Here is a 25,935-nt window from a genome sequence, read left to right on the forward strand (position 1 = left end):
AGCCTCCGCTGCGGCAGCTACAGCTGCCGCCATGGCATTGGCCACTGCGGTACCAATAGCAGAGGCCTTAAATACTTTAGCTGAGGGTACCGCAGCTGCCTTACAAACGCAGTCGCAGTTGAATGCCCACCTTAAGGCTGGTTTATTAATTCTCAATCAATGAGTGGATGTGGAGAGCCATGAAATAGATGCAAGGAGTCACGTATGCGGAGGTGCCCGGGGATTGAGGAAGCGAGACTGATTGGCTGGCTGCAAGCATGGGTGAGCCCGTGCTCGCAGCGTGATCAGGGAGAGGGGCGTGGACTAGATCGGTGATTGGCCGAGGTAAAGGATATAAAGCGGAGAGACTGTCGGGACAGAGAGAGAACTAATAAAGAAGCTTGCCACCCATCACGTTTGCGGGTCGTTCTTGCCGGCGAGAGCGACAAGTGGACCTACTGCAAGAACAAGTAGACATCCTGGCAGATATTATGAGTGTTGGTTGCGTCGTTCCCTACCCCGCCCTTTGTGTTACCTCTGTAAAATTCTCTCAATTTAATAAGGCCAGGAATTCCTCCCAACAGCTCTCCCAGTATTTGCAGGGTGCTTGGTCTTACGATTTTCAAAATTTCACACGAATCCTTCTGGCTGAGATAACTCGAGTAAATAGTACGCGTGTGCAACCAGCTTCCCTCCCAGAGCTATTTCAAACATTCAGCAATATGTTCCAGTTCACCAAACAATGGGCTGGTACAATTGGTCATCTTGTCCTCCTCCTTATTGGCATTCTGCTTCTATTCAGAAACGTTCACCAATGGAGAACACAGCAGCGAGAGCAGAGCCAAGCTATAGCACAAGCCCCTATGTCAATAGAGGCTGGGACATCTCCCCACATATGGCTAAGCACACTAGATCGGTAGTCAAAGACAGGTAAGATCAGTAGAGAAACATACCAACCTAAGACAGGACAGAGATCATCGATATCTTGTGTCTGATGATGGGTAAGGATGTTTTCTGCTACTGACGACCTAAGACAGGCACGATCTCTGCCATAAAACAAAAAAGGGAGAGATGTCGGGGACCGCCTCCGGCCGGGAAAGTCCCCACCATTACAAGATGGTGCTTGGCTCACTGCCAGCAAAATACGCTGCAAGAAAACAATGAACATTCTGGTGAAGCCCGCCTAAAGGAGGACATAGTCATTGGCTGTTTCAAATTTAATCAGCATAGTAACAGGACTCTCATTGGCTCTCCCCATTGCTTGGCCCCTTATTGGTCACCCTGCCGCATATAAGCTAAGGAAGTTGACGAAATAAATAGATGAAGCATTAACACCATACCAGGCTGATTGTCGTTCTTGCGGGCCGAGGGTGACATAGCTCTATCCTTATGCACTGCCTTTACCTTAGATCATGACTCATGACTGTGGGGTCCTGGTGCCCAGGCCCGTGGTGGGAAGCCTGCTCCCTTTCCCACCCCCCCACTTATTCCTCCTTCTCGGTCACACTGAGGGCAGTTACCACCTGTTGCATCTTTGTTCAGTGCATAGCCCGTAGTAACCAGCCCCATGAAAAGTACATTTTAAGTATGATGCAGGCCGATTAGAAATGGCCGCTTGTGTGGATCTCTGCAGTTCCCCTGGATAGGTAGGGGCTATGGGCCATAAAAATTACATTTCCTCTCCCTTAAGGTGTCTGGAGTTCTAGTTCTGCTTTTAAGTGGAGCACCTGGCTCTAAAGGCCTCAAAATTTCTGCAAAAACCTTCCTATAAACCAGGCACAATCTACAATCCCAGGGAGGTATGGGGCATCCCAGGCCCCAGTCTGCTGTACTGAAAGGGGTTCCAGGGAGACCAGTAATACCAAACAGGGTCATATGTGTCCTCCACTATGAAAAGAGGCTGATCCAAAAAATACAACTGTCCTCCAAGGAAAACCTCTAGACCCACAGAAAACCACAACATTTGGATTACAAGATTAGTGACTTATCCCAGAAGGCCTGGGGGCAAAAAAACTAGACATTTAGTGCCATGATACCATCCATCTACCCCCGCTAATGCCTATGAAGTTGGGACACGTGCAGATACAGGTGAGGAACAGCATCACCGCCCAGGGTGCCGCATGCTGCTGTGTTAAATAGTCCGGCTCATTCTCCACCTCCATTGTAAGGCCTTTCTTCCGGATGAACTTTGTGCTGTCAAATGAAATTAGACCTCCAGCCAAAGGCTTTCCCACATTCGGTGCACTGGTAAGGGTGGGTTGGGCTGTGCACTTGCTGGGGGGTGCATCAGAGCAGCCTTGTGGCTGAAGCCTTCATCACAGCTGCCGCTGCATTCACAAGGACTTTCCGTTGTGTGCTCTGGCTAGAGAATTGTCTGCCTCCACTGCACTCATAGGGTTTGTCTGCGCTATGAACTCTCTGGTGTTGAGTGAGGCCAAAACTTTGGCTGAAGACTTTCCCACAGTCGCTGCACTTGTACGGTCTTACTCCGCTGTGAACTCTCTGGTGCTTGATGAGGGTGGAGCTTTGGCTAAAGAGTTTCCCACAGTCGCTACATTCATAAGGCTTTTCACCAGTGTGAATTCTCTGGTGCTTGATGAGGCTGGGACTTTGGTTGAAGAATTTCCCACACTCACTGCACTCATAAGGCCTTGTTCCCGTGTGCACTCTCCGGTGTTTAATTAGGTTGGAGTTGGAGGTGAAGAATTTCCCACACTCCCCACATTTGTAAGGCCGTGCCCCAGTGTGAATTCTCTCGTGTTCACTAAGGCTGGAGCTCTGGCTGAAGAATTTCCCACAGTGGCTGCATTCGTAAGGCCTCTCTCCAGTGTGAATCCTCTGGTGGCGCACCAGCGTGGGTTTGTTACCGAAGGCTTTGCTGCACTCGCTGCATTCATAAGGCCGCTCCCCGGTGTGCACTCTCCGGTGCTGGACAAGTATGTGTTTGTAGCTGAAGGTTTTCCCACACTCAGCACACTCATAAGGCCGCTCTCCGGTGTGCACTCTCTGGTGCTGAGCAAGTCTGTATTTGCGACAGAAGGCTTTCCCGCAGTCACTGCACTGGTAGTCCGTGCAGTCAGTGGTCTTAGGGGGTGTCTCCTGGCTGTGAAGGAGCTGCTGTTGGAGAAGGCCTGAGCTAGCACGGAAGGGCTTCCCTGACGTGTGGGTGGCACAGCTTTGCAAGTTCCTTCTGAGGGGCTGCCCCACACTGTGCTGCTTCGGATGCTGGTGAACATGCCCCTGCATCCCACAGGTGGTCTGGCCAGGGTTTGTGTCCAGGCTACAGTCCTGGGCGTAGGCCTTCTGTGACCCTCCTCCAGACACGTTCTGCTCAGAGGGTGCTGCCGCCTCCAATGCTCCCTGGCCGCCACCTGTAAGCAGAGAACAGTGAGGAGCTCTGTGAGGAGGAAGCTAGCCCACCCCAAATGTGCATCTGACAGTGGAACGAGCAAGGGCAGGGAGGAGGTAGTTTGAAAGACAGGGCTGTGTCAAAGGGAGGGCTCACCATGGCCAAGACACATGGATGGGGTGTACCATGGGGAGGAGGGGCTGTGTCCACGACTCCCTTCTGTGGAAAGGTGTTTGTGCCAGAGCCTTGTACACCCGTGCTCCAGCATTAGTGGAAGGGTTCGGTGGTACATAAGCCTGCCGGTGCTGCAGAGCCCGGGGGGTGGGGGAGGATCTACTCCCAGGTCTTTTCTTAGAGGAAAAATGACAAGTGGGCAAACTCATGTCAAGAAAGGGGAGGAGTCTCTGACCTCGGCACCTAACACTGTTGAGCCTGGGACATGACATGTTCCTGGTAGGATTCCCAGCTACAGATCACATCCTCCCCCATCTGGAATCATGTCCACTTTGTCATGTATGCAGTGCTCTCCCAGCTCCAGATGGACAACATGGCATCTAGAAGATGCAGTCCTTTAAGGGAAAGACAGGACGGGTCCATGGAAACCTTTCCTCAAAGAGCTTCAGACCAAGGAGTGTTAGAGCAATTTGTGAGAGGAGGTACAGTATGTGTGCCTCAGCCCCTGGACCTTGGGGTTGGGAGGAGGGGCCTTACCCAGTGAGGCAATGAGTGCAAAGACCTCCAGCATCACATCGTGGTACAAGTGTTTCTGAGCCTTATTAAGAAATCGCCACTCCTCCTGGGAAAAGTACACAGCCACGTCCTCAAAGGTCACAGAGCTCTGTGAGGAGTAACGATAGTTACAACCAGACGCAGTCTCTCTCATCCCACATTCATTCCCCTCCTCCCTTCCCTGCTCATTATCTGCCCTAGTTCTGCAGCCTAAGCACTGGTACCCCGGAGGAACAAAGAGGCAGGTGGTCAGATGCTGCCTGAAAGGCAGGACCCCCATGCATCTCCTGCATGACATCCAACACTCCCCAGGATCTTGCCTCCCACACATAACCATGCTGGGCCCAGCATTTTCTGACTCCTACTCACCAGATCTGACACCTCCACGGTATGTTTGATCCCCACCCACTACTTGGCCCATAAAAGTGACTTTTTTTAAAAGACCCTATTTATCTATCTGACAGAGAGGGAGCCTGAAAGACCCTATTTATCCATTTGACAGAGAGGGAACAGGCTCCTCACTTGAGCGGAGAGCCCGACATGGGGCTTGAGATCATGACCAGAGCCAGTGACTCTTATCAGTGCGTGGCATCTAGAAGTTCCTGCCATGTGCAGTAATAGATGCCAACCTCCCATGAACCCACAAAGAAGGGGCTTCTCCACCTGACTTTGTTCCTGGCTTAGACCACATGCAGATCACACCCAGATCTCAATAACCTTGGTCACACTCCGCCTCTGTATTCGACATTTTATGTCTCTGTGCCACTGCACCAGGTATATATGTCCTAACAACACTTTATGTGAGGTGATCTTGAGAGATCCTGAGAGAACCACCACAAAAACCTGGTATTAGGTACCAGTGTGACTTTACCAACTCACCTCCATTATTGCTCTGGTCTCATTCACGCCCATGAAAATCTGGTTACCTGCTGGACTTTCCCCTGCCTCTACCTCCCTCTACATTTCTGTTTACAGCTACTCTGTTTACAGCTCTCCTTCCTTGTCCCCCAGTGGCAATGCCATAATCCAAACATGCCTCCTCCTGTATCAGATCCTCAGTTCTATTTTGGAATACACACCATAGTTCTATTTTGGGATACACACCACATGCCACAGTGTGAACGTCTTGAGGACTATATGCCCAGCTGTCCATTTGTCCCCCATACTTGGGAGTCTCTGAATTATCTGAGACTCAATGTGGCCAAAACCTAATTCCTTGATATTCTCACCAAAAATATGGAGTTATCTGTGACCTGGAGAGGCCCTACTTTAAAAAAACAAATCCAGGGGCACCTGGGTGGCTCAGTGGGTTAAAGCCTCTGCCTTCAGCTCAGGTCATGATTCAGGATCCTGGGATAAAGCCCCACATCAGCCCCTCAGCAGGGAGCCTGCTTCCTCTTCTCTCTCTGCCTGCCTGTCTGCCTACTTGTGATCTCTGTCAAGTAAATAAATAAAATTAAAACAAACAAACAAACAAAAAATCCAGGGGCACCTGGGAAACTCAGCCAATTAGGCATCTGCCTTCAGCACAGGTCCTGATCCACGAGTTCCAGGATCAAGCACAGCATCAGGCTCCCTGCTCAAGGGGAGAGTCTGCTTCTCTCTTTGACCCTGCCCTTTCTGGGGTGTATACTCTCTCTCTCACAAATAAATCGTTAAACAAATCGAGGGGCACCTGGGTGGCTCAGTCAGTTAGGCACCAGCCTTCAGCTCAGGTCATGATCTCAGGGTCCTGGGATCAGTGAAGTCTATTTCTCCCCCTCCTTGTGTGTTCTCTCATTCTCTCAAATAAATCCTACTTCCAGATCTACCACTGTACCAGCCTTAGTAATGATCTTTCCCGGGCTGTGGCATATTCTATCTCCTCTGCTCCAGAATTGTGTGGCTACTACTCTGACTCGGTTCCTTGCCCTCTGTTCTCAGCAGACATAACAGCGACGTATGAGACCTACAACAGTCCAGTAAATACTGAAACCTGAGACAACCTTTCACATCTCACCCTGCTGCTTGCCAAAAGTGGGACTCTCTCTCCATATAACCTCTGACGCAGGCTTAAGGGCTTATCTAGAGTCTCTAGACACCAAAGGCAGGACGAGTGGCAGCAAGAGGTCCAGGACACCTGACACTCACCGGTGCAGGGTCCATAAGTGCATCTGCTGAAAGCAGAACCTGCAGGAAGAGCAGGGCCACGTTAATTTAATTCAAATCAGGGACACAGACAATATGAAACACTTAATAATTTCAGGTAAAGATGAAAGCTGAAGAGGATAAAGAAAGTATTTATACCAGAAAGTAGAATGTGTTATGGTTATGTCAAAAGCATGTGTGCATTCTCAGGTATGTCCTTCCAAAGTGGGAAAAGGGAGTATAGAGCCTGTCGGGGTTGGGTTGTGTTTGGGTAACGTCCCTTAGGCAAATGAGCGGCAAGAATAAGGGATATAAGGTAAGTCCATGTTTATGTGTGGGTGTGCTTCTGACCCTTCTGTTTTATTCCTTATGATTCTGATTCTTCTTATGCCAAAAATGCGTTCCTCTCTTCCTATACTTCCTGGTTGCCCCTAATAACTGTTTAGATATGTGACTCCTTAATCTTCTTTTCCAAGTTTTTCAATAAATGTGCAGAAAAATACTGCGAATATATTCTCCCCCAGGGCAGACAACTAAACCACACTCCTAGAGTCTGGACTGTGCCTCAAAACTAATCTCTCCGCAGAGGTTGTTGGAGCCTTGGCATCCCGCAGTTCAGCGCAGCAAAGGTGCTTTGGCCTCCTGCAGTTCAGCACAGCTGCATTTCTGTTTCAGCTTCAGAGAAAGGAAACAAGCTAGGACCTAACCTTTGCTCCATCCTCATTATGTAAAGTTATTTACTTTGAGGCATTACTTTCTATCCTTACAATGATTAAACTTCTGCCTATGTTAGCAAAGTAGCTTACCTGAAGTATCCTATCATCATTTTCTCTTGTAGTGGTACCAGAGGATGATGAAGGAATACAACCACTTAAAAAACAAAAATCTTGTGGGTGTAGAGTATAAAAGTTTATGGTAATTTTAAGTGTGTGTTCACAAAGATAAAATTAGTAACATGGCACATAGATTTATCAGGAAGTGAAAACAGTTAAGTACAGTAATTTTAACAAATCTTAATCACAACTTAAGAAAACTGCATCAATATACACAAAGAATCTCAAAAAAAAAAAAAGCCAAAGAAAATATACATAAAGGGTAAAATTAAAGAGAAAAGACAAATCTTGACAATATCCATAAGAAGGAGTACCCAAAACAACGTGGAGAAAAGATATCATAACAAATTGGAGCCAGGAAACTGAAACCCAACACTACTAAAAGGTTCACAACAACCAAAGCCAAAACCTTTGCTTAATACATGTTATTAAAGGATGCCAGGGGGCACCTGTGTGGCTCAATCCATTAAGCATCTGACTCTTGGTTTCAGCTTAGGTCATGATGTAAGGGCTGTGATATCAGTCCCACATGAGGATGCTTGGGATTCTTGCCCTCTCTCCCTCTTTCACCCCTCTCCCCCCACTTCACACTCTCTAAAACAAGTAAGTAAATAAATACATACATCTTTTTAACAAAGGATACCAGGATGGGAAGAAATATTCAAAGGGGAAAAAAAAGAGATTGAGGCAACAAAACAGGAACAGCCTGTATTTCATCATAAAAATGCATGTTTTGGGACGCCTGGGTGGCTCAGTGGGTTAAGGCCTCTGCCTTCGGCTCAGGTCATGATCCCAGAGTCCTGGGATCCAGCCCCGCATGGGGCTCTCTGCTCAGCAGGGAGCCTGCTTCCCCATCTCTCTCTGCCTGTTTCTCTGCCTACTTGTGATCTTTGTCTGTCAAATAAAATCCTTTTAAAAAAATGCATACTTTGTGTTACTGCAAATATAAAAGGTCTACAAACTTTTGCTAAAATACCTGAGTATGCCAAGTGTTTTAAGAACATACGAAGTTCGGGGCGCCTGGGTGGCTCAGTGGGTTAAGCCGCTGCCTTCGGCTCAGGTCGTGATCTCAGGGTCCTGGGATCGAGTCCCGCATCGGGCTCTCTGCTCGGCAGGGAGCCTGCTTCCCTCTCTCTCTCTCTGCCTGCCTCTCTGCCTACTTATGATCTCTCTCTGTCAAATAAATAAATAAAATCTTAAAAAAAAAAAAAAAGAACATACGAAGTTCTTTCTAAAGTGACAAGGTTACATAAGTAAGAATAAACATTAAACATAACTTTAGAATGCAAGAGTAATTGTTCCAAAAAACTAACACAGAATTAGGTTGAAAAAACTAGAGCTCAAAGTGGGGCACTCATGGGTCTTGATGCCTCAGTGGTGGTACAGAGCATGGAAACAGCAGCTTATAAAGTGTTCTGTGAGGGAAAAGTTTCAGGAGAATAGGAATTAATTCTTTATTTTATTAAAGATGTTATTTATTTATTTGACAGATCACAAGTAGGCAGAGAGGCAAGCAGAGAGAGAGGGGGAAGCAGGCTCGCTGCCGAGAAGACAGCCCAATGTCGGGCCATCCCAGGACCCTGAGATCATGACCTGAGCCAAAGGCAGAGGCTTAACCCACTGAGCTACCCAAGCGCCCCTCTTATGAGTTAATAAAAGAACAGATTTCTCAAACCCAAAAGCATCGCAGTAAAGAATCCCAGTACATTACAATGAAGGGCTTCTGCGATCGCAAAAACTGAAATGACAAGCCACAGAGCTGAGCAAAAATTACACAAATTCTTGAATCCTCCATACTTGTTACAATAAATTATCTAAAATCTTAATATCTAACTAATTGAAATCGTGTATGTAAACAATTCCATCAAGCACTTTTTAAAAATGCAAATGTCATGGTAATCATCAAAGCAAAACTTCGCAAGGCTGGACCTAGAAGCGGCCGCTGCGCGGCGCCCGCAGAACGGTGGAGATTCGTGGATATCGTGAGCGGCAGCAGGTATGCAGACTCGAAACATCTCTAAAGCCAGTTTCGCAAGATCCTGTGAATTCGCACGTGGACTCCCTGCGAGAATCCAGCCTTTCCAGTTGCGCTGGACCGCGGTGCGCTCGCGGACCCGCACGCGCGGCCGGAGCAGCAACGCTCGCCCGCGAGCAGGACTCCCCGCACTCCCGCGGTCACAGCACACAACGGCGGGGAGAAACGGGCAGACGCAGGAGCCGGAGGGCACCGTGTTCCTGTGACCTGACGCACGGCGGTCCTTTCGGAGCGATTCAAGACGTGCGGAAACTACACCTCCACGACAGCCACTGATGCTTCCTAGAAACGCGCCCACAGGGACCCACTCGGCGGGTTCCGGCACTCCCTACAGCCCATTTCTGCGCGGCGCCCGCGCTCCCCGGCAGCGAGCAGTCAGGCCGGCAGCGTGGCCCTCAGCCCCACCGCCCGCTCCCGTCTGCGAACTCAGCAGCAGAGCCACGCGCGGGGCCAGGAGCAAGAGCTGAACTGGCCCCGCGGCAGGCAGCCCAGCCAGCCCCCACCGCAGCGCTCTCGCTACCGCCCGCCCAACAGGCACGCGCGGTAAAACCCACCGGCTGGCTCTTCACCGGGCGCAGCGACGACGCCAGAGTGATTGCAGCTGGTCACCTAAAGGCGCACCTCCAGTCTGCGCGGATCCCTCTGGCAGGTCTTACCTCAACATCTGGAAGACCAGGCAAACGGCGGCCCCAAGAACAAAAGTACGAAATTCTAACACAGCCTGGGCTGGGCGAGCGCCCCAAGAAGCGCAGCACTCACCTGGGCTGGAACCGCCAAGGCGGCGGCAGGAAGGGGCGTGGCACCTCAGCCTTCAGCCCCAGCGACAGCTACGTTGAGTCTCGGAGCACCCGGCGCAGCCCGTCTCTCCTCCCGTTACCTCAGCACCCCCCTACTCCCCGCCCCACCAGGCAAGCCAAGGCTTCCGTCCGCAGGACAGAACCAGGTTTACGAGATGTCGTGGAGGCCAACGCTGGAATGCCCATCCAGATGCCGACCCCCGGGCGGGAAGTGCCTCTCCCTGAGCCCTCACTGGCCCAGCAAAGGGGACGCACAGCGCACTGCCTTCCGGGTAATGTAGTTCTGATGGAGCCAGAGGGTCACCAAGGGTCTCCATTCTTGACCTCAGGGAAATTGGCGACATCAAGAAAGGCTCTGGGTAGGGATATCTGCAGGCTTTGAGGAAGGGGTGCGGCGGGGCTCCAGCTTCTTGGGTCAACACCCAGATTTTCATGGAATGTAGTTTGTGCTGATCACAGAAATGTACTGAGACAGACGTAAGTTTTCAGACGTTCCCCCAAACTAAAAATGGTCACTCAGACACACAGTGCATCCACCCATTGCTGGGATCTAAAATACGGTCCTACTGCTTTTCAAGTACATGTTCGACTGTAACTTCATCAACTGCAGGAATTTTTCCACTGGAAACAAGGTACAGGGGCTCAGTCCGTTAAGTATCTGACTTTGTATCTCAGGGTCCTGGGACTGGCCTGCCTCAGACTCCCAGCTCTGGGTGGGGGGTAATCTGCGTGACCCTCTCTCCCTACCCTCACTTGTGCTCACTCTCAAATCTCCCCCCCCCCCAAAAGTAGAGCTGGTGATTATATCCAACCTTCACTCCACTATTACATTTTTCTTAGATTCTAACACCTATCTGAAAAGAGAGGATGACTTTATCACAATGGGGGAAAGGGGCCTTATGAGACACAAAAACGGGCTGAGGAGAAACTGGACACCTCACACACACCAGTAACGTAAAATGGTGCCAACACTACGGAAAACAGTTCCTCAAAAAAATGACCGTATTACCTTATGGTCCAGCAATTCTCCTTCTTGGGGGTATATGCAAAAATAATTGGCAAGCCAGGTGCTGAAGAAATCTTCTTTGAAAGTAAGGTGTTAGAAAAAATACTTGTACATTCGTGCCCATAGTAGCAATTATTCACCACAGCCAAAAGAGGCAGAAACAACTCATGGTTTATGAACAGATGAATGGATAGAGAGAATAAATGGATAAAGAAAATGTGCCATACACATACAATGAAATACTGTTCAATCTTAAAGAAGAAGGAAATTCAGATTCACAAGGTACAGCATGGATTGGGTTCTGGGTTCAAGCCCCATGTCGGGCTCCCTGCTCAGCAGAGAGCCTGCTTCTCCCTCTCCTTGCCGCTTTGCCTACTTGTGCTCTCTCTCTCTCTGTCAAATAAGTAAAATAAAAAAAAAAAAAATACAGCATGGATGAACCCTGAGGAGGATGCTATGCTATATGAAATAGAACAGTGGTTTCAAGGGATCGGGGGCAGGAGAAAATGGCGAGTGGGGTACTGGATTTAAGTTTAACAAGATGAGAAGAGTCACAGATACCCACAGTAAAAGTGAATGTACTTCACATTCCTGAACCATACCCTTAAAAACAAGATAAGCTTCATATGATATGTATTTTAGCAGAACTTTTTTTAAATTTTTATTTATTTGACGGAGAGTGAGAGAGGGAACCCAAGCATTGAGAGTGAGAGAGGGAGAAGCAGGTTTCCCTCTGAGCAGGGAGCCCAGTACAGGGCTTGATCCCAGGACCCTGGGATCACGACCTGAGCGAAAGACAACTGCTTAACTGAGCCACCCAGGCATGCCTTTACCACAACTTTTAAAAGAAAACTATATATTGTTTTTTTCCAGTGCTAATTTAGAACACACTTTCAGCTGAAATCTTTCCCCTTCTGCTGTACTCATGAGTTCCCATTCTTCCCAGATGCTGAATGAGGTGGGAGTCTTGGCTAAAGAATTTCCCACATGCCTTGCATGCATCATGTCCTTACCCAGTGTGAATTCTCTGATGGTTAATGAAAGTGGTTTGTACCTAAACACTCCCCCACATTAGCTGCACTTGTGAAGTTTCCTCCAGCGTGCATTTTCTGGTGACTGAAGAAGCCAGACTTTCTAACAAAGGCCTTGCTATATGCTGAACTCATAAAACATTGGCCTGGGATATTTTGATGATAAGTCCACATTTTTGTGTAAAGATTTTTGTGTAAAGAATTCCCCCACATTTTATAATGCTGAAGGAGGTGGGACTTTCTGATGAAGGCCTTCCCACATTCACGACACAAAGGCCTCTCTCCAATGTGACTTCTCTGTTGTTTAAGGAGACGTGAGTTCTGTGTGAAAGATTTCCTGCATTCACCACACTCTTTCTACGCTACGAACTTCCCTGTGGCTAGTGAGTGTGGAGTTGTACCCACAGTTTCCCACGTGGGCTGCACTTAAACACCCTTTCTTCACTGGGATTGCTAAAATGGTTACTGAGGAGATGCCTGGGGGCTCAGTAGTTAAACAGCTGCCTTCAGGGGCGCCTGGGTGGCTCAGTGGGTTAAGCCGCTGCCTTCGGCTCAGGTCATGATCTCAGGGTCCTGGGATCGAGTCCCACATTGGGCTCTCTGCTCAGCAGGGAGCCTGCTTCCTCCTCTCTCTCTGCCTGCCTCTCTGCCTACTTGTGATCTCTCTCTGTCAAATAAATAAATAAAATCTTTAAAAAAAAAAAAAAAAAAAAAAAACAGCTGCCTTCAGCTCAGATCATGATCTCAGGGTCCTGGGATCGAGTCCCACAGCTGGCTCCTTGCTCAGCAGAGAGCCCCCATCTTCCCTCTAACTCTGCCTCCTGCTCTCCCTTCTTGTACTGTCAGTCAAAATAAGTGAATCTTTAAAAAAAAAAAAAAAAAAAAAAAAAAAAAAAAAAAAAGGACAGAAGAAGTCTTGATAAAATGTTTACTGAAGTTGTACCTAAAAAATGTCCCACTTCCACTACACTCTAAGGCCCTTTTGCAGCGTGACTTTCTTGGACTCTATAAGCGTGTCCTGTGGCTGAAGGCCTTCCCAGAGCACTGCACTTAAAACCATTCTGTCTGATTTCAAAGGCATCTCCACTTGGTGTCCCTGTGTGGCTTCAACCCACTGTGAGTGGCTGGGAGGGGGGAGGGAAAAAGACTGTGGAGCCCTCTCCATCCTCCCTCCACACCAAGGTCTCTGCTAGATACGCTACATGGTCCAAATGAAGGGCTCCCCTCACTTTCCCTGAGGGAAAGTTTCTATTCTGCTTCTTTTGATGCTGCTGAAGTTTCCCCCACAAGTGTGTGGGCCTCGCTCAGGGCGTGTACCATCATGCTCAGCCCAGCGCAAAAGGTCCTTCCAGAGCAAGCTACATGGCTCCCAGGGCTGGGACTTCTGGGTGGGTGGGACTGACTTTGGAGTCTTGACCTGTGACCTTCCTACAGAATCACCGTGCTCTGAAGGGGCCGCCTCGTCCTGGACTCCATGCCAGCAACCTGTAAGCAGACGAATGCTGGGAAATTGCCAGCTGAGTTCAGTGGCAGGAGGCAGCCCCCTTGGGAATGTGTCTCAGACATACCCAGGGATGAGGCCACAGGACTGCTGACAGGTGAGTGGGACTCAAGACAGGGAGAGGAAGGCTTGCGGTGTGGAGCTCAGCCTGGCAAGCCCCCGTGATGGTAGAGCCCTGACTCTGGGGAAGGACATGAGGGAGAGGAAGTGCGGGGAGAAGGCAGGCTCCCCAACCCCCTCCTCTGCAGGTGACTTTCAACCAGACCGTAGCTGCTGGGGACCGCTGAGCACTGACAAAAGACTGGGTCCAGACGCAGAAATGGGTAATTACAACACAGTGGCCGGTGTTCAGAGACTATCTAAGGATATGTGCAGCCCTCCAAGGAAGCAGTGGAAGGCCAAAGACAAGAGCCCAAAGTCAGAGCGGAAATACTAGTGGGAAAGAAAAGGTAAAAATGAGGTGTGGCCACTGTCCTAGGCATCACACGATGGTGGACACAGGACAGAAGCTCTGCATGAGGGTCATATTCCTTTGAGCTTCTCCTGATGTTCCAGAAGTGATGTCCCCCCTGTCTGGTATCCGGGGGCCTCCTGTTGGTCAATGTGAGAAACCAGCTGGGCCTGGAAGAGGCCAGTCCAGTCCTCAGGGAAAGGCAGGGAAAGGGAGTGGCCAGCACCTCACATCCACATCCCACATTCTAAATTTACAATGCCTTCAGAGAAAGGTCTTCAAAAAACAACCCAGTGGTCCCTACGTGCGGTGACCAGATCAGTGCCTGCAGTCACTGGCACAAGCAGGCCCCAAAGTATGTTAGCAAAAGGGCTGGGAAGGCCTGGGGGCACAGGCGCTCCAAGCATGGACAGGCACCTGACCAGGGATGGCTGAGGCAACGGCCCTGGCCACACTGGAGGCATTTCTTCGGCCTGCTAACATGCCAGTCTGCACAGAGCCCAGGCGGTACGCCGCAGATGCCACCAGCACCCCCTCTGCCCCAGTCCTGCATCAGCACACCCAAGTCCCCCCGCACTGGAGAGCAGCTCTCATTGTCACGTGTCCCCACCTAACTCTGTGTCGCTTGAGCTCAACTGCAGAGGCATCTGTGAGGATGTGACGATCTCATAAGCAATCCTGACCTCCTCTCACCACTGGACCTTCATTCAAAGCCTCAGACAAGCAAAGCTTCCGGCTGGCCCCATTTCCCTCAACGAATCTACCAGCCTGAATGAAAGGGTCCCAGCAAAGATCATCAGGAAACCTCGCTGCATCTACCGAAGGATGATGGGCCCTGTCCTGCCCTGGTGTCCAGCCTTCCCTGCAGAGGCACCTCAGCATCCATCTTATGTCTACTCAGGCGGCTTTATGACCTCCACCCTTCACCTCACAGGCGCACACCCCCAACACCACTGTCCAGGTGCCCACCTAACACACACACTTACCCTCTCCTTCCCTTGTCCCTGGTGTGCTGCCATCATAATATAAAGATGCTTCCTCTGAAATCAGACCCACAGCTTTACTGGGGTCCACACAAGAATTATATTGTGGGGGGCGCCTGGGTGGCTCAGTGGGTTAAGCCTCTGCCTTTGGCTCAGGTCATGGTCTCAGGGTCCTGGGATCAAGCCCCGCATCGGGCTCTCTACTCGGCAGGGAGCCTGCTCTCTGACCCCCCACCCCGGCCTACTTGTGATCGCTGTCAAATACATAAGTAAAATCTTAAAAAAAAAAAAAAAGAATTATATTATGGTTGTTGCCAATCTGAACACCTCCACTGGACTCCAAATCTGGGGCTCCAACAGCCAAGTGGACACATCCCACATCCACTCAAAAGACTCGAACATTTGTGATGTAGCCAAGAATGGACTCTTTTTACATTTCCTCTGAAAATCCCTTCTGGCCGTGATCATATAGTGGTTAGTACTCTGTGTTGTGAAAATCCCTTCTGGGGTGCTTGGGTGGCTCAGTTGTTAAGCCTCTGCCTTCGGCTCAGGTCCTGATCTAAGGGTCCTGGGATTGAGCCCCACATTGGGTTCTCTGCTCGGTGGGGAGCCTGCGTCCCCCTCTCTCTCTGCCTGCCTCTCTGCTTACTTGTGATCTGTCTGTCAAATAAATAAATAAATCTTAAAAAAAAAAAAAAAAAGGAACATCACCATTCCCTACAGACAGTTACCTAAACCACTGGGGTGAAAATTAGGGTGGGGAAGAGCCTGGGACATCCGCTACTCATTGGTGCAGGGTCCAGAAGCATTTCTGCCACCGCCACAGGACCCTGTGGAAGGATGGAGGCCATGAGAAATGGGAACCATGGCAGGATCCAACAAGCAGGTCCAAAATGAGCTCCTTGGGCCTCAGTGCTGCCTCTTACTAGCTGTGGGACTCTGGAAAGACTGACCCTTCCTGAGTGTCAGTGCGCTTATTCCATAAAATGGGAAGAAGACTGTTTTCCACCTCGGTAGGGCTGACACTGATACCGCACTTACATAGGACACGCTGTAGACCGGCTATTTCTAGTCCACAGCAGCCATGGTTCTGTGTTCTCAGTGCAAGTGAAGTGTGGGGCCTTAAAAACTTGATTGTGTATTCCTCCCACTTTTTAAGGGTTTAAGAGGATGTGATACACAAACTTACATCATAAGCCAATACTGAAAGGTAAGTTAACATTTAAACCAATCATTAAGTATTTGGATAAATTTAAGTAATTCAGTGTGTTCCTTTCTAACTGCCTGCCTGTGTGTACATATTTGGAGAGTGGCTGTTTCATGTTCAATTCAGTAACTGTCTCATACATTCTTTTTTTTTTTTTAAAGATTTTATTTATTTATTTGACAGACAGAGATCACAAGTAGGCAGAGAGGCAGGCAGAGAGAGAGGAGGAAGCAGGCTCCCTGCTGAGCAGAGAGCCCGATGCGGGACTTGATCCCAGGACTCTGAGATCATGACCTGAGCCGAAGGCAGCGGCTTAACCCACTGAGCCACCCAGGCGCCCCTGTCTCATACATTCTTAAGTTAAAGGGAGGCACTGACACTACTAGTCCTTAAACTACAGTCCTCCGAAGACAGCATGCAGGGAGCCCCTTACAGAACGGTGGATGGGAGGTGAGGCAGCAGGGCCCCGACCAGCTGCTCTAAGGAGAAGTTATACCAACTCATACCTCAGTCTCCATGACAAGTCAGCGCCTTACCTCACCTAGACCTCCCTTTTTACAAACACAGGCCAGAATTCATCCCACACCAGGACTGCTCCCCTCAGAGAGAGCATCAGGAATATGTGCCCACCTGTACCCTGCCCTCTGGTTTCAGGCCTCTCAAACCTCACTACAGAGCCCATCTGAAAGAACAATCTTAAGGATCTCCTTCTCTAAAGGCCCCTGGGGACTCAATCAGTTCAGTGTCCAGCTCCTGATTTTGGCTCAGGTCATGATCTCAGGGTCCTGGGATTGAGACCCACATCAGGGTCCATGCTGGGCATGAAGCCTGCTTAAGATTCTCTCTCCATCTTCTCCTCCGTCCTCTAAACAAAACAAAACAAAACAAACAAAAAAAAAACAAACTTCAGATGGTCTTTCACTTCTCTCCTTTTACTCACAGACGGGATGCAGCAGGAAACCCTACTGACTCTATCCTTATGATCTAGCCGAACTCCCATCACATCTCTGTTCTAGGACTGCAACGGTCTAGCCCCACCACAAATTCTCCTGGATCTATCACAGTGTCCTCCTTAGGGTTATCCCTGTCTCCATTTCCTACCTATTATTCAACCATTTTAAACTTCAAATTTGGATATGCGCCTAACGTTAGGTCCCTGGAACCAATTCCAAGAAGTCTGTGTGTGTGTGTGTGTGTGTGTGTGTGTGTGTGTGTAGCAGGGGGTTGGGGGAGAGTTCCCTAGGCCTCCTCACACAATATCAAGCAATGTAAAAGGAAAAAAAAATTATTTATTTGAAGGGGTGGTGAGGAGCAGAGGGAGACACAGTCTTAAGCAGACTGTGCTGAGCGCACAGCCTGAGGCAGGACTCGATCTTATGACCCGGAGATCAGGACCCTAGTCAAAACCAAGAGTGGGACGCTTAGCTGACTCTGCTCCCCACGGGAGCAGGGGGCGGGGGGGGGGGGAGCACAAACAATTCTTAAAAGCCAGCAAGATGTCCAAGCAGCCGATTCAATTCTGACACGATGAGGAAACAGCATCAGAATCACAGGTTAAAGGTTCGGTTCCAGACGAATGCACCCCCACGTCAATCCCAATCCCCTGCCATTTCAGACGCCATGTGCAAGCCAGGCGGTTACTTGTGCTTCTCACTGGTTAAAAATCAAAGGTTCTCAAGATCCCCTCCTCTTGGGACGCCTGGGTGGCTCAGTTGGTTAAGCAGCTGCCTTCGGCTCAGGTCATGATCCCAGCGTCCTGGGATCGAGTCCCACATCGGGCTCCTTGCTCCGCAGGGAGCCTGCTTCTCCCTCTGACTCTGCCTTCCACTCTGTCTGCCTATGCTCGCTCTCGCTCGCTGTCTCTCTGACAAATAAATAAATAAAATCTTAAAAAAAAAAAAAAATCCCCTCCTCAGGTTTAACTGATCTGCTGGAATGGCTCACAGAACTCAGAAAACCTTTTTCTTGCTAGATCATCAGTTCATCATGAGAGGAAATAACTTGGCAACGGGCAAGCAGAAGAGATGCATATGGCCAGGTACGAAGACGGCGCAGAGCGTCCATACTCTCTCCAGGTGCACCACTCTCCTTAAATGTCCCTGTGCACCAGCATGGAAGCTCTGAGCCGTGTCCTTTAGGGTTTTAGGGAGGCTGCATTACAGAGCACGGTAGGTTCAGTCAGTGGCTGCTGGCTATTGGTTCAACTTCCAGCCCATCTCCCTTCCCCCAAGGTGGGGGGAAATAGGAAGTGGGAGGGGAGGAACTAAAATTTCCAAATGTCTAATCGTATGGTTGGTCTCCCCTCCCCCCAACCCACGCCCAACTAACTTAAGTACTTCCAAAAGTCACCGCAGTCACCGAGCACAGACAACTTCATCACCGACAACACTTGGGAAATTCCAGTTTCTGGAAACTGTGAGTCGAGAACCATGGACCAAGACCAGATATATATGAGAAATATCTTTTGGTCATCTTAATCAACAAATATGTATTTTTATAAGCCACCATCGGGGCCCTCCCATCCCCGCCCCTTCCGACCTTCAGCGGACCCACGCCGCCACTGCAGGCGGCACTCCACCTCGGCCTCCGCTCCCCGCACCCGCGAGAGGCCCGCCCCACCCCCCACTCCCGGCCCCGACTCAGGAGCACCTGCCGGGCCCTCCCCCGCCACGCCCCACCGCACAGACCGAGCCGGACAGCACGCTGGGGCGCCCTCTGCTCCCGCCCCGCCGGCCCGGCTGCGGGGAGCTGCGAGGGCGCCCCTCCATCCGACTGCAGCGCTCGGGGCGGGGGACCCCGGGGTCGCAGCACCCACCTGAGCCGGCTTCCTCGGCGCGGACTCCGCCAACGACCGGCGGGAGGAGCGGGGCGGGGAGCGGCGGGCGACCGAGCGGGGACAGAAGAGCCTCGCAGCGGCCTCCGCGGCGGGAATGACTCCTCTTCCGACACTTTCCTTCCACTCCCAACTAACCCGTAGTTCCCCGCGCGCTACACCAGCCAAACCCTCCCGGAACGCGAAGGGGACTACAGCCTGAGGACGCCGCCGGAAGTCCCGCCTCACATGCGCAGCCGCAGGAAAAGGGCGACATGCTGCGTTCTCATTGGTTCAGCGCCCCACCGGGCTTGCCGCAGAGCCTTCTAGAGGAATGTGTCGTTCCCACGCACCACCCACCCTACCTGGGAGCCGGGTCCTTCCTAACTTGGGTGAGGGAGGCCGAAGGACAACGTGCAGGTGCACCGGGAAGTGGGCTCCTAAGATTTAGCGTGGGGGTCGCTGACTCTTCAAGCGGTATACCCAGGTTTCCTCTGAGTGCAGTCTTGGAAAATGCCAGAAATAGGTATCTGTTATTGCAGACTCTTAAATCCACTCCCAAAGGCCGCACGACCAAAGGGACACACTATAGTATTGTTAAAAAATAAAATTCAACCAAGAAATTTTGAAAATCTAATTGTCTTCATTGAACACCTTATCAATCCATTAGAAATGAGGTTTTCTTTTATTAATGTTGATGCATTTAAGAACCTGACACCTATCTGAAGATGACAGCAACTTGTCACATGTCATTTCCTGCCAAGGTAGTGTGTGCCCTTCAACCGTGAAACCCTCCCTTGTCTAAAAGCAATATAACCGAGGAGGAGTCAAGATGGTGGAGAAGTAGCAGGCTGAGACAACAGCAGGTCACAGGAGATCAGCTAGATAGCTTATCAAACCATTCTGAATGTTAGGTCAGTGGCCCTGGGAATACAGCAGGAACAATAAAATGGCCACCAGACCGCCATCATCCCCCTGCCCAGGACTTTCCCACCAGAAGGACATCTGTCAAGGACACATCACCTTGAGTAAACTGAAACTTATGCGAGAAACAGAAACCAGCCACTTTGGGACTTTCCAACCCCCAACCTCTAACCTTACTAAATATGGTTATGAGCCACCACCCTGCCTTGGCCTAATAAAAGCTCACTCAACCCCTTCCCAGGTCTTGGCTTCCCTGACTCTCCTCTCCAGAGTCACAAAAGCTTGCCTGAGGGCGCCTTTAATAAACCTTGCCTTGCACCTATCTCCCCTGGTGTCGTGTGTACCTCACCTGTAAAACCTTACATTTGGTGCCAGAACCCAGGAGGAGATTGAGCCCCTGACCCTGGTGAGGAGGCTCTCTCCTCTCCCTACCTGGACCTGGACCTGCCTCTCCGAGCGCCACTTCCGAGACCATGGTGAGTTTCCCCCAATTCCGCGTCTCTCTGGAAAGCCCTGTCCCAATCACGGCCGTGTCAGGGCGGACCCCACAGGTCACCAGGTGACCTCCTCGACTCTGGGAATTGGGAGACATCCTAATTTCACGGCAGTCGACACTGTCTCTCCTCAACCCAGTGTTGGACGAGGGGACACCTCCCTCCAACCCTTGGATTGCCCGGTGAGGAATCATGGGGCCCTCCCAATCCAAATTCGACCACAAAACACCCCTCGGGTGTCTATTGGCTAACCTTAAGACCCTGGAACTGGACCAGGACCTGCAAAAGCGACATCTCATACATTACTGTACCGTTGCATGGCCACAATACCAATTAGACAATCAATCCCAATGGCTTCCGGAAGGCACTTTTGATTACCAAATTCTCACAGACCTAGATAACCTCAGCAGACACCAAGGCATATGGGCCGAGGTCCCTTATGTTCAGGCTCTCTGAACCAGCGCCCTCGTCTACCCTTACCCCCTCCTATCCCAACTCCTGAAAAAACTTAACCCTTCCCATCTTGGTATTGCCCCCACCAACTCTCCCCTCACATCTCCTTTGAGGCCAACCCCGATAACTACATAAAGGGATTCCAATATCTGGCCCAGGCCTATGACCTCACCTGGAATGACCTACATGTAGTCCAAACCACCACCCTCACCACAAAGGAGAGGGAGCACATTCAGGCTGCTGCCGGAGAACATGCTGACCAGGTCCATCTCACAGACGCCACCATGCCTGTTGGCACTCAGGCGGTCCCAGCTGTAGAACCCGGATGAGACTATCAGAAAGGCCAGATGGCTGCCGATGCTGTGACCGCATAGTCCAGTGTCTCAGTGCCGGCATGCGGGCAGCCTCCAACAAGGCGGTCAATTATGACAAGATTAGGGAAATCATTCAGGAACCCAATGAAAACCCAGTCATATTTCTAAACAGACTTAACCAAGGCACTGACTCAATACACTTGTGTAGACCCTGCCTCCCTGGCAGGGGCGACTGTTTTAGCCACGCACTTTATTTCTCAGTCAGCCACCAACATTTGGAAAAAAAAAAAATTAAAGAAAGCAGAGGAGGGCCCTCAAACTGCCATTTCTGATCTGGTGAAAATGGCATTTAAAGTCTTTAACTCCTGGGCGCCTGGGTGGCTCAGTGGGTTAAGCCACTGCCTTCAGCTCAGGTCATGATCTCAGGGTCCTGGGATCGAGTCCCACATCGGGCTCTCTGCTCAGCAGGGGCCTGCTTCCCTTCCTCTCTCTCTGTGATCTCTTCCTTTCCTCTCTCCTACTGTGATCTCTCTCAGTCAAATAAATAAATAAAATCTTTATTTAAAAAAAAAAAAAAAAAAAAGTCTTTAACTCCTGAGAGGAGGCAGCGGAACTTATGCTCCAAGCCAGACTCCAACAGAAGGTCCAACTGCAGACCAAAGCCTCGTAGCAGCCCTGAGGCCGGCAGGTTCTGGGGTCAACAGAAGGGAGCCCCTAACTGTATCCCTCCGGGGACCTGCTTCAAATGCAGAGCCGAAGGACAATGGGCCCATCAATGCTCCAATCCCAAAGTACGTACTAGGCCATGCCCTCAATGTCCCATGATGGGCCACCGGAAATTGGACTGCCCCAGCCTCGGGGGATCCCCGGCGCCTCCACGCAGGGGTGACCCTGAGATGGTAAGTCCCACCTTCCAACTACTTGTATTGGAGGATGATTGACGAGGCCCAGACTCGGACACTGCTCTCACCCATGCTGAGCCCAGGGTCACACTCCAGGTAACGGGTAAGTCCATTTCCTTTCTGTTGGACTCAGAGACTACCTATTCCATCCTGTCTTCCTACTTGGGTCCTACTCGTCCCTCCCCAGTTGCAGTTATGGGAATTGGTGGTACCTCCTCCACTCCAAAGGCCACTCTCCCCCTTATGTGTAGCCTAGATGGGTTCCCTTTCTCACACTCCTTCCTCTTCACCTCTTCCTGCCCTGTTCCCCTACTAGGCAGGGACATCCTCCGTAAGTTTCAGGCCACCATACATCTCTCTCCCTCTCCCTCAACTTCTGCTCACCTCATCCTCCCTCTACTCCTCTCTGGCCCTCTATCCCGGACTGCCTCCCCTCCGTAGACCGCAGGTATGGGATATTTCCAGACCTGTAGTAGCAACCCACCACACCCCAGTTAAGATACAACTCAAGGACGAGTCTACATTTCCATCCCGCCCACAGTTTCCTATCTCGATGACCCTCCTGCAAGGACTTAAGCCCATCATTGACTGCCTCTCGTAGCAGGGTCTCCTTATTCCCGTTAACTCTCCAAAAAACTAGATGTCACCATCCAGTGGCAGCCCTGCCTTAGGGCCCTAGCCGCAGCCAGCCGCTTCTCTTACAAAAGAGGTCCTCAAACTTACCTTAGGACAGCCCCTCACGGTCTTCTCCCTCCATCGACTCGGAGACTTAGTCAGCCACAAATCCTTGGCACAACTCACTCCTTCCTGTCTTCAGCTCTACCACCTGCTGTTCATAGAAAACCCCCAGGACACACACTCTGTCTCTCCTCGCCTAAATCCCTCCAGCCTCTTGCCAACACCCTCGTCTAGCCCCATTCCTTCCCACTCCTGCCCTCAACTCCTGGAAGAACTTACTCCCTCCCATCCGGGACTCTCAGATCAGCCACTGCCTGACCCTGATCGCACTCTGTTCATGGATGGGAGCTCCCTTACAGCGCCAGATGGACAGCGACATGCTGCCTATGCAGCAGTCACCCTAGACGCAGTCATAGAGGTGGCCCCTCTTCCCATCGGGACTACTTCTCAAAAGACAGAACTCGTGGCTCTCACCAGGGCCCTTCACTCATCTAAGGGCTAATGGGTCACCATCTATACTGACTCCAAATACGCTTTCCTCATTACCCACACCCACTCTGTCCTTTGGCGAGAAAGGTGATTCCTCACAACCAAGGGAACCCCCATAGTCAATGGGCCCCTCATTGCCAAACTTCTTGAGGCCCTCAATCACCCTACCGAGGTGGCTATTGTCCACTGCCATGGCCATCAGACCTCCAAGGACCCCATCTCTTTAGGAAACAACAAGGCCAACTCTATTGCTTGGCAGAAGGCCTTAAACTCCTCACCAGCCCCCCTCCTATTCCTCAATACTCCCCACAGTCCCTCATACACTGATGAGATTCAGGCCCTTGAGACATTAGGTGGCATGTTAGGCAACAAGGGATGGTATTATGTCCAGGATAAGATTGCCCTCCCGAATGGCCTAATCCACACCCTCATTACTGACATCCACCAGTCTCTCCACATCAGTCCAAAGGCCCTATACCAATTTCTCCAACCTCTCTTTCACCACCCCCTCCTCCATTGAGACCATTAAGGATGTACATCAGGCCTGCAGAACCTGTTCTGCGGTCAATGCCTAGGGCAGCCTCCCCAGACCAGGACCCACCCATCAGCTCCGGGGGCATCAGCCAAGAGAGGACTGGCAACTTGACTTCACCCACATGCCTCAACACAAAACCTTCAGATACCTACTAACTCTTGTGGACACCTTCACAGGCTAGATGGAGGCGTTCCCCACCACTAGGGAAACAGCTGACATGGTCACCATCATTCTCATTGAGCACATCATCCCGAGATTTGGCTCCCTCGAACCCTACAATCGGATAACGGACTGGCCTTCTTATCCAGCATCACACAACAAGTCTCTGAGATTCTCAACATTACCTGGAAACTTCAAATCCCCTATCATCCCCAGTCCTTAGGTAAAGTCGAGAGGGCCAACGGCCTCCTCAAGGAGCAACTCACAAAACTCACTCTAGAAACTTGCCTCTCTTGGTCAACCCTTCTCCCACTAGCACTCACCCGACTCAGGGCCTCTCCTCGTGGGCTGTCAGGACTCAGCCCCTTTGAACTCTTGTATGGCAGGCCCTTCCTGCTCAATCACAACCTCTCTGCTTCTCCTCCACCCCTCCTATCTTACCTGCCCTATCTGACTCTCCAAGGAGCGCTTTCACGAGGTCATGCAGATGCGACCATCCCCGCCTCCAACAGCCCAGGGACTTCCACCAGGCCCTAAATCCCGGGGGCCAGGTTCTCCTAAGAGAATTTCACCCAAAGTCCTTATAGCCCAGTTGGACCAGCCCCCATACTGCTATTCTTATGACTCCCACTGCAGCAAAACTTCTGGGGCACCACCCGTGGGTACACATCTCCAGCCTAAAGTGAGCTCCACCACAGGATGGCTGGACTTCCCAGACCTTGGGGCCCACGTGGTTGCAGATTTCCCGCACCACTTCTCACCTTCCTCCTTGTATCCCCCCATAACTGCCCCTCCAGTGACCCTGGGTTCAAGTGGCGCTTCTTCCTAGTGGAAACTTGGACCCATGGGTATACCACAAAGTCTAGTCAGCGGGCCACCACAGATTGCCAGTCCGGAGGGTGCCAGCCCTAGTGGAAATGGCCATTCTCACTACCCGCCTCCCCCGATAGAAAGGGGCTATATTTCTTCCCCCTGGTCATCGGGGTCTCCTTAGCGTCTTCCTTAGTGGCCACCAGACTGGGCACCGAGGCCCTAGCCCACTCCATAGACGCTACCTGAGATTTATCTGAAAAGCTCTGGACAGCCATCAAAGCCTCAGCCGAGTCCTTGGCATCCCTACAATGGCAGATTACCTCAGTGGCCCAGGCTCGCATACGTGAGGTTTCCAGAGTCACTGTCAACCAGCTCCTCCTGCATCCCTACTCCCGCCTGCCCACATCTGAGGAACCCTATGAGGACACCCCTGCCAGCAGGAAGTAGCCAAATCTGAGTCGCTGCCCCTATTGCACAAAAAAGGTCAGAATGTTAGGTCGGCAGCCCTGGGAATGCAGGAGGAACAATAAAATGGCCACCAGACCAACATCTTCCCCCTACCCAGGACTTTCCCACCAGAAGGACATCTGTCAAGGACACATCACCTTGAGTAAACCGAAACTTATGCAAGAAACAGAAACCAGCCACTTTGGAACTTTCCAACCCCTAACCTCTAACCTTGCCAAATATGGTTATGAGCCCCCACCCTGCCTTGGCCTAATAAAAGCTTACTCAACCCCTTCCCAGGAACGACTTCCCTGACTCTCCTCTCCAGAGTCGAGGAAGCTTGCCCGAGGGCGCCTTTAATAAACCTTGCCTTGCGCCTATCTCACCTGGTATCATGTGTATCTTGCCTGTAAAATCTGACACCGAACACCTACAAGTCCAACAGGAGATCGAAGAGAAGAAGAACAGCAATTCTAGAAACAGAAAATCGACACTTTCTGAAGGGTAGGACGTGCGGAGAAGTGAATCCAATCGACGGGAAGATAGACCACAGGGAGAGGGGCCGGCTCCCCGCAAGTGGCAGAGCAATGGAGCACAAAATCAGGACTTTTAAAAGTCTGCTCCACTGAGGGACATCGCTCCAGAGGCTAAGCTGGGGTGAAGTCCACGCGGGGACAGCGTGGTCTTGATGAAGTTCTAGAACATAGGTGAGGTTCAGTGGAGTGAGGTCCGGAGCCGATGACCAAGAAGGAATTCTTGAGACATCTTTGGTGCATAATGGTGGTTTATTAAAGCATGAGGAGAGGACCCATGGGCAGGAAGAGCTGCTGTCCCACTATCCTGAGGAGTGGCTGATTATATACACAGGAGTTGGGTAGGTGAGGACA

The 25,935-nt window shown here is 50.8% G+C and overlaps 1 protein-coding gene across 1 annotated transcript; it reads right to left on the reverse strand.

Moving 5' to 3' along the window:
* Window positions 1–433: 433 nt before the first annotated feature.
* On the reverse strand, window positions 434–19,100 carry LOC131818192 (zinc finger protein 419-like). The gene is made up of 4 exons (XM_059152446.1): window positions 18,844–19,100; window positions 6,188–6,226; window positions 4,040–4,166; window positions 434–3,350 (listed from the first exon to the last, which is right to left on the reverse strand). Exons 2-4 carry the CDS (start codon window positions 6,200–6,202, stop codon window positions 2,266–2,268), a joined length of 1,227 nt encoding a protein of 408 aa, XP_059008429.1. The 5' UTR covers window positions 6,203–6,226; window positions 18,844–19,100; the 3' UTR covers window positions 434–2,265.
* Between the last annotated feature and the right edge of the window lie 6,835 nt (window positions 19,101–25,935).

Source organism: Mustela lutreola, chromosome 16, assembly GCF_030435805.1.
Source record: "Mustela lutreola isolate mMusLut2 chromosome 16, mMusLut2.pri, whole genome shotgun sequence".
In the NCBI taxonomy this organism is placed as follows: Eukaryota; Metazoa; Chordata; class Mammalia; order Carnivora; family Mustelidae; genus Mustela; species Mustela lutreola.

What these genes read in the sequence shown, in the direction of transcription:
- LOC131818192 (XM_059152446.1), bottom strand. An exon ending in TGCACTCATTGCCTCACTGG is followed by an intron (nt 3,351 to 4,039) that starts GTAAGGCCCCTC and finishes CTCTGCTTACAG; the next exon opens with GTGGCGGCCAGGGAGCATTG.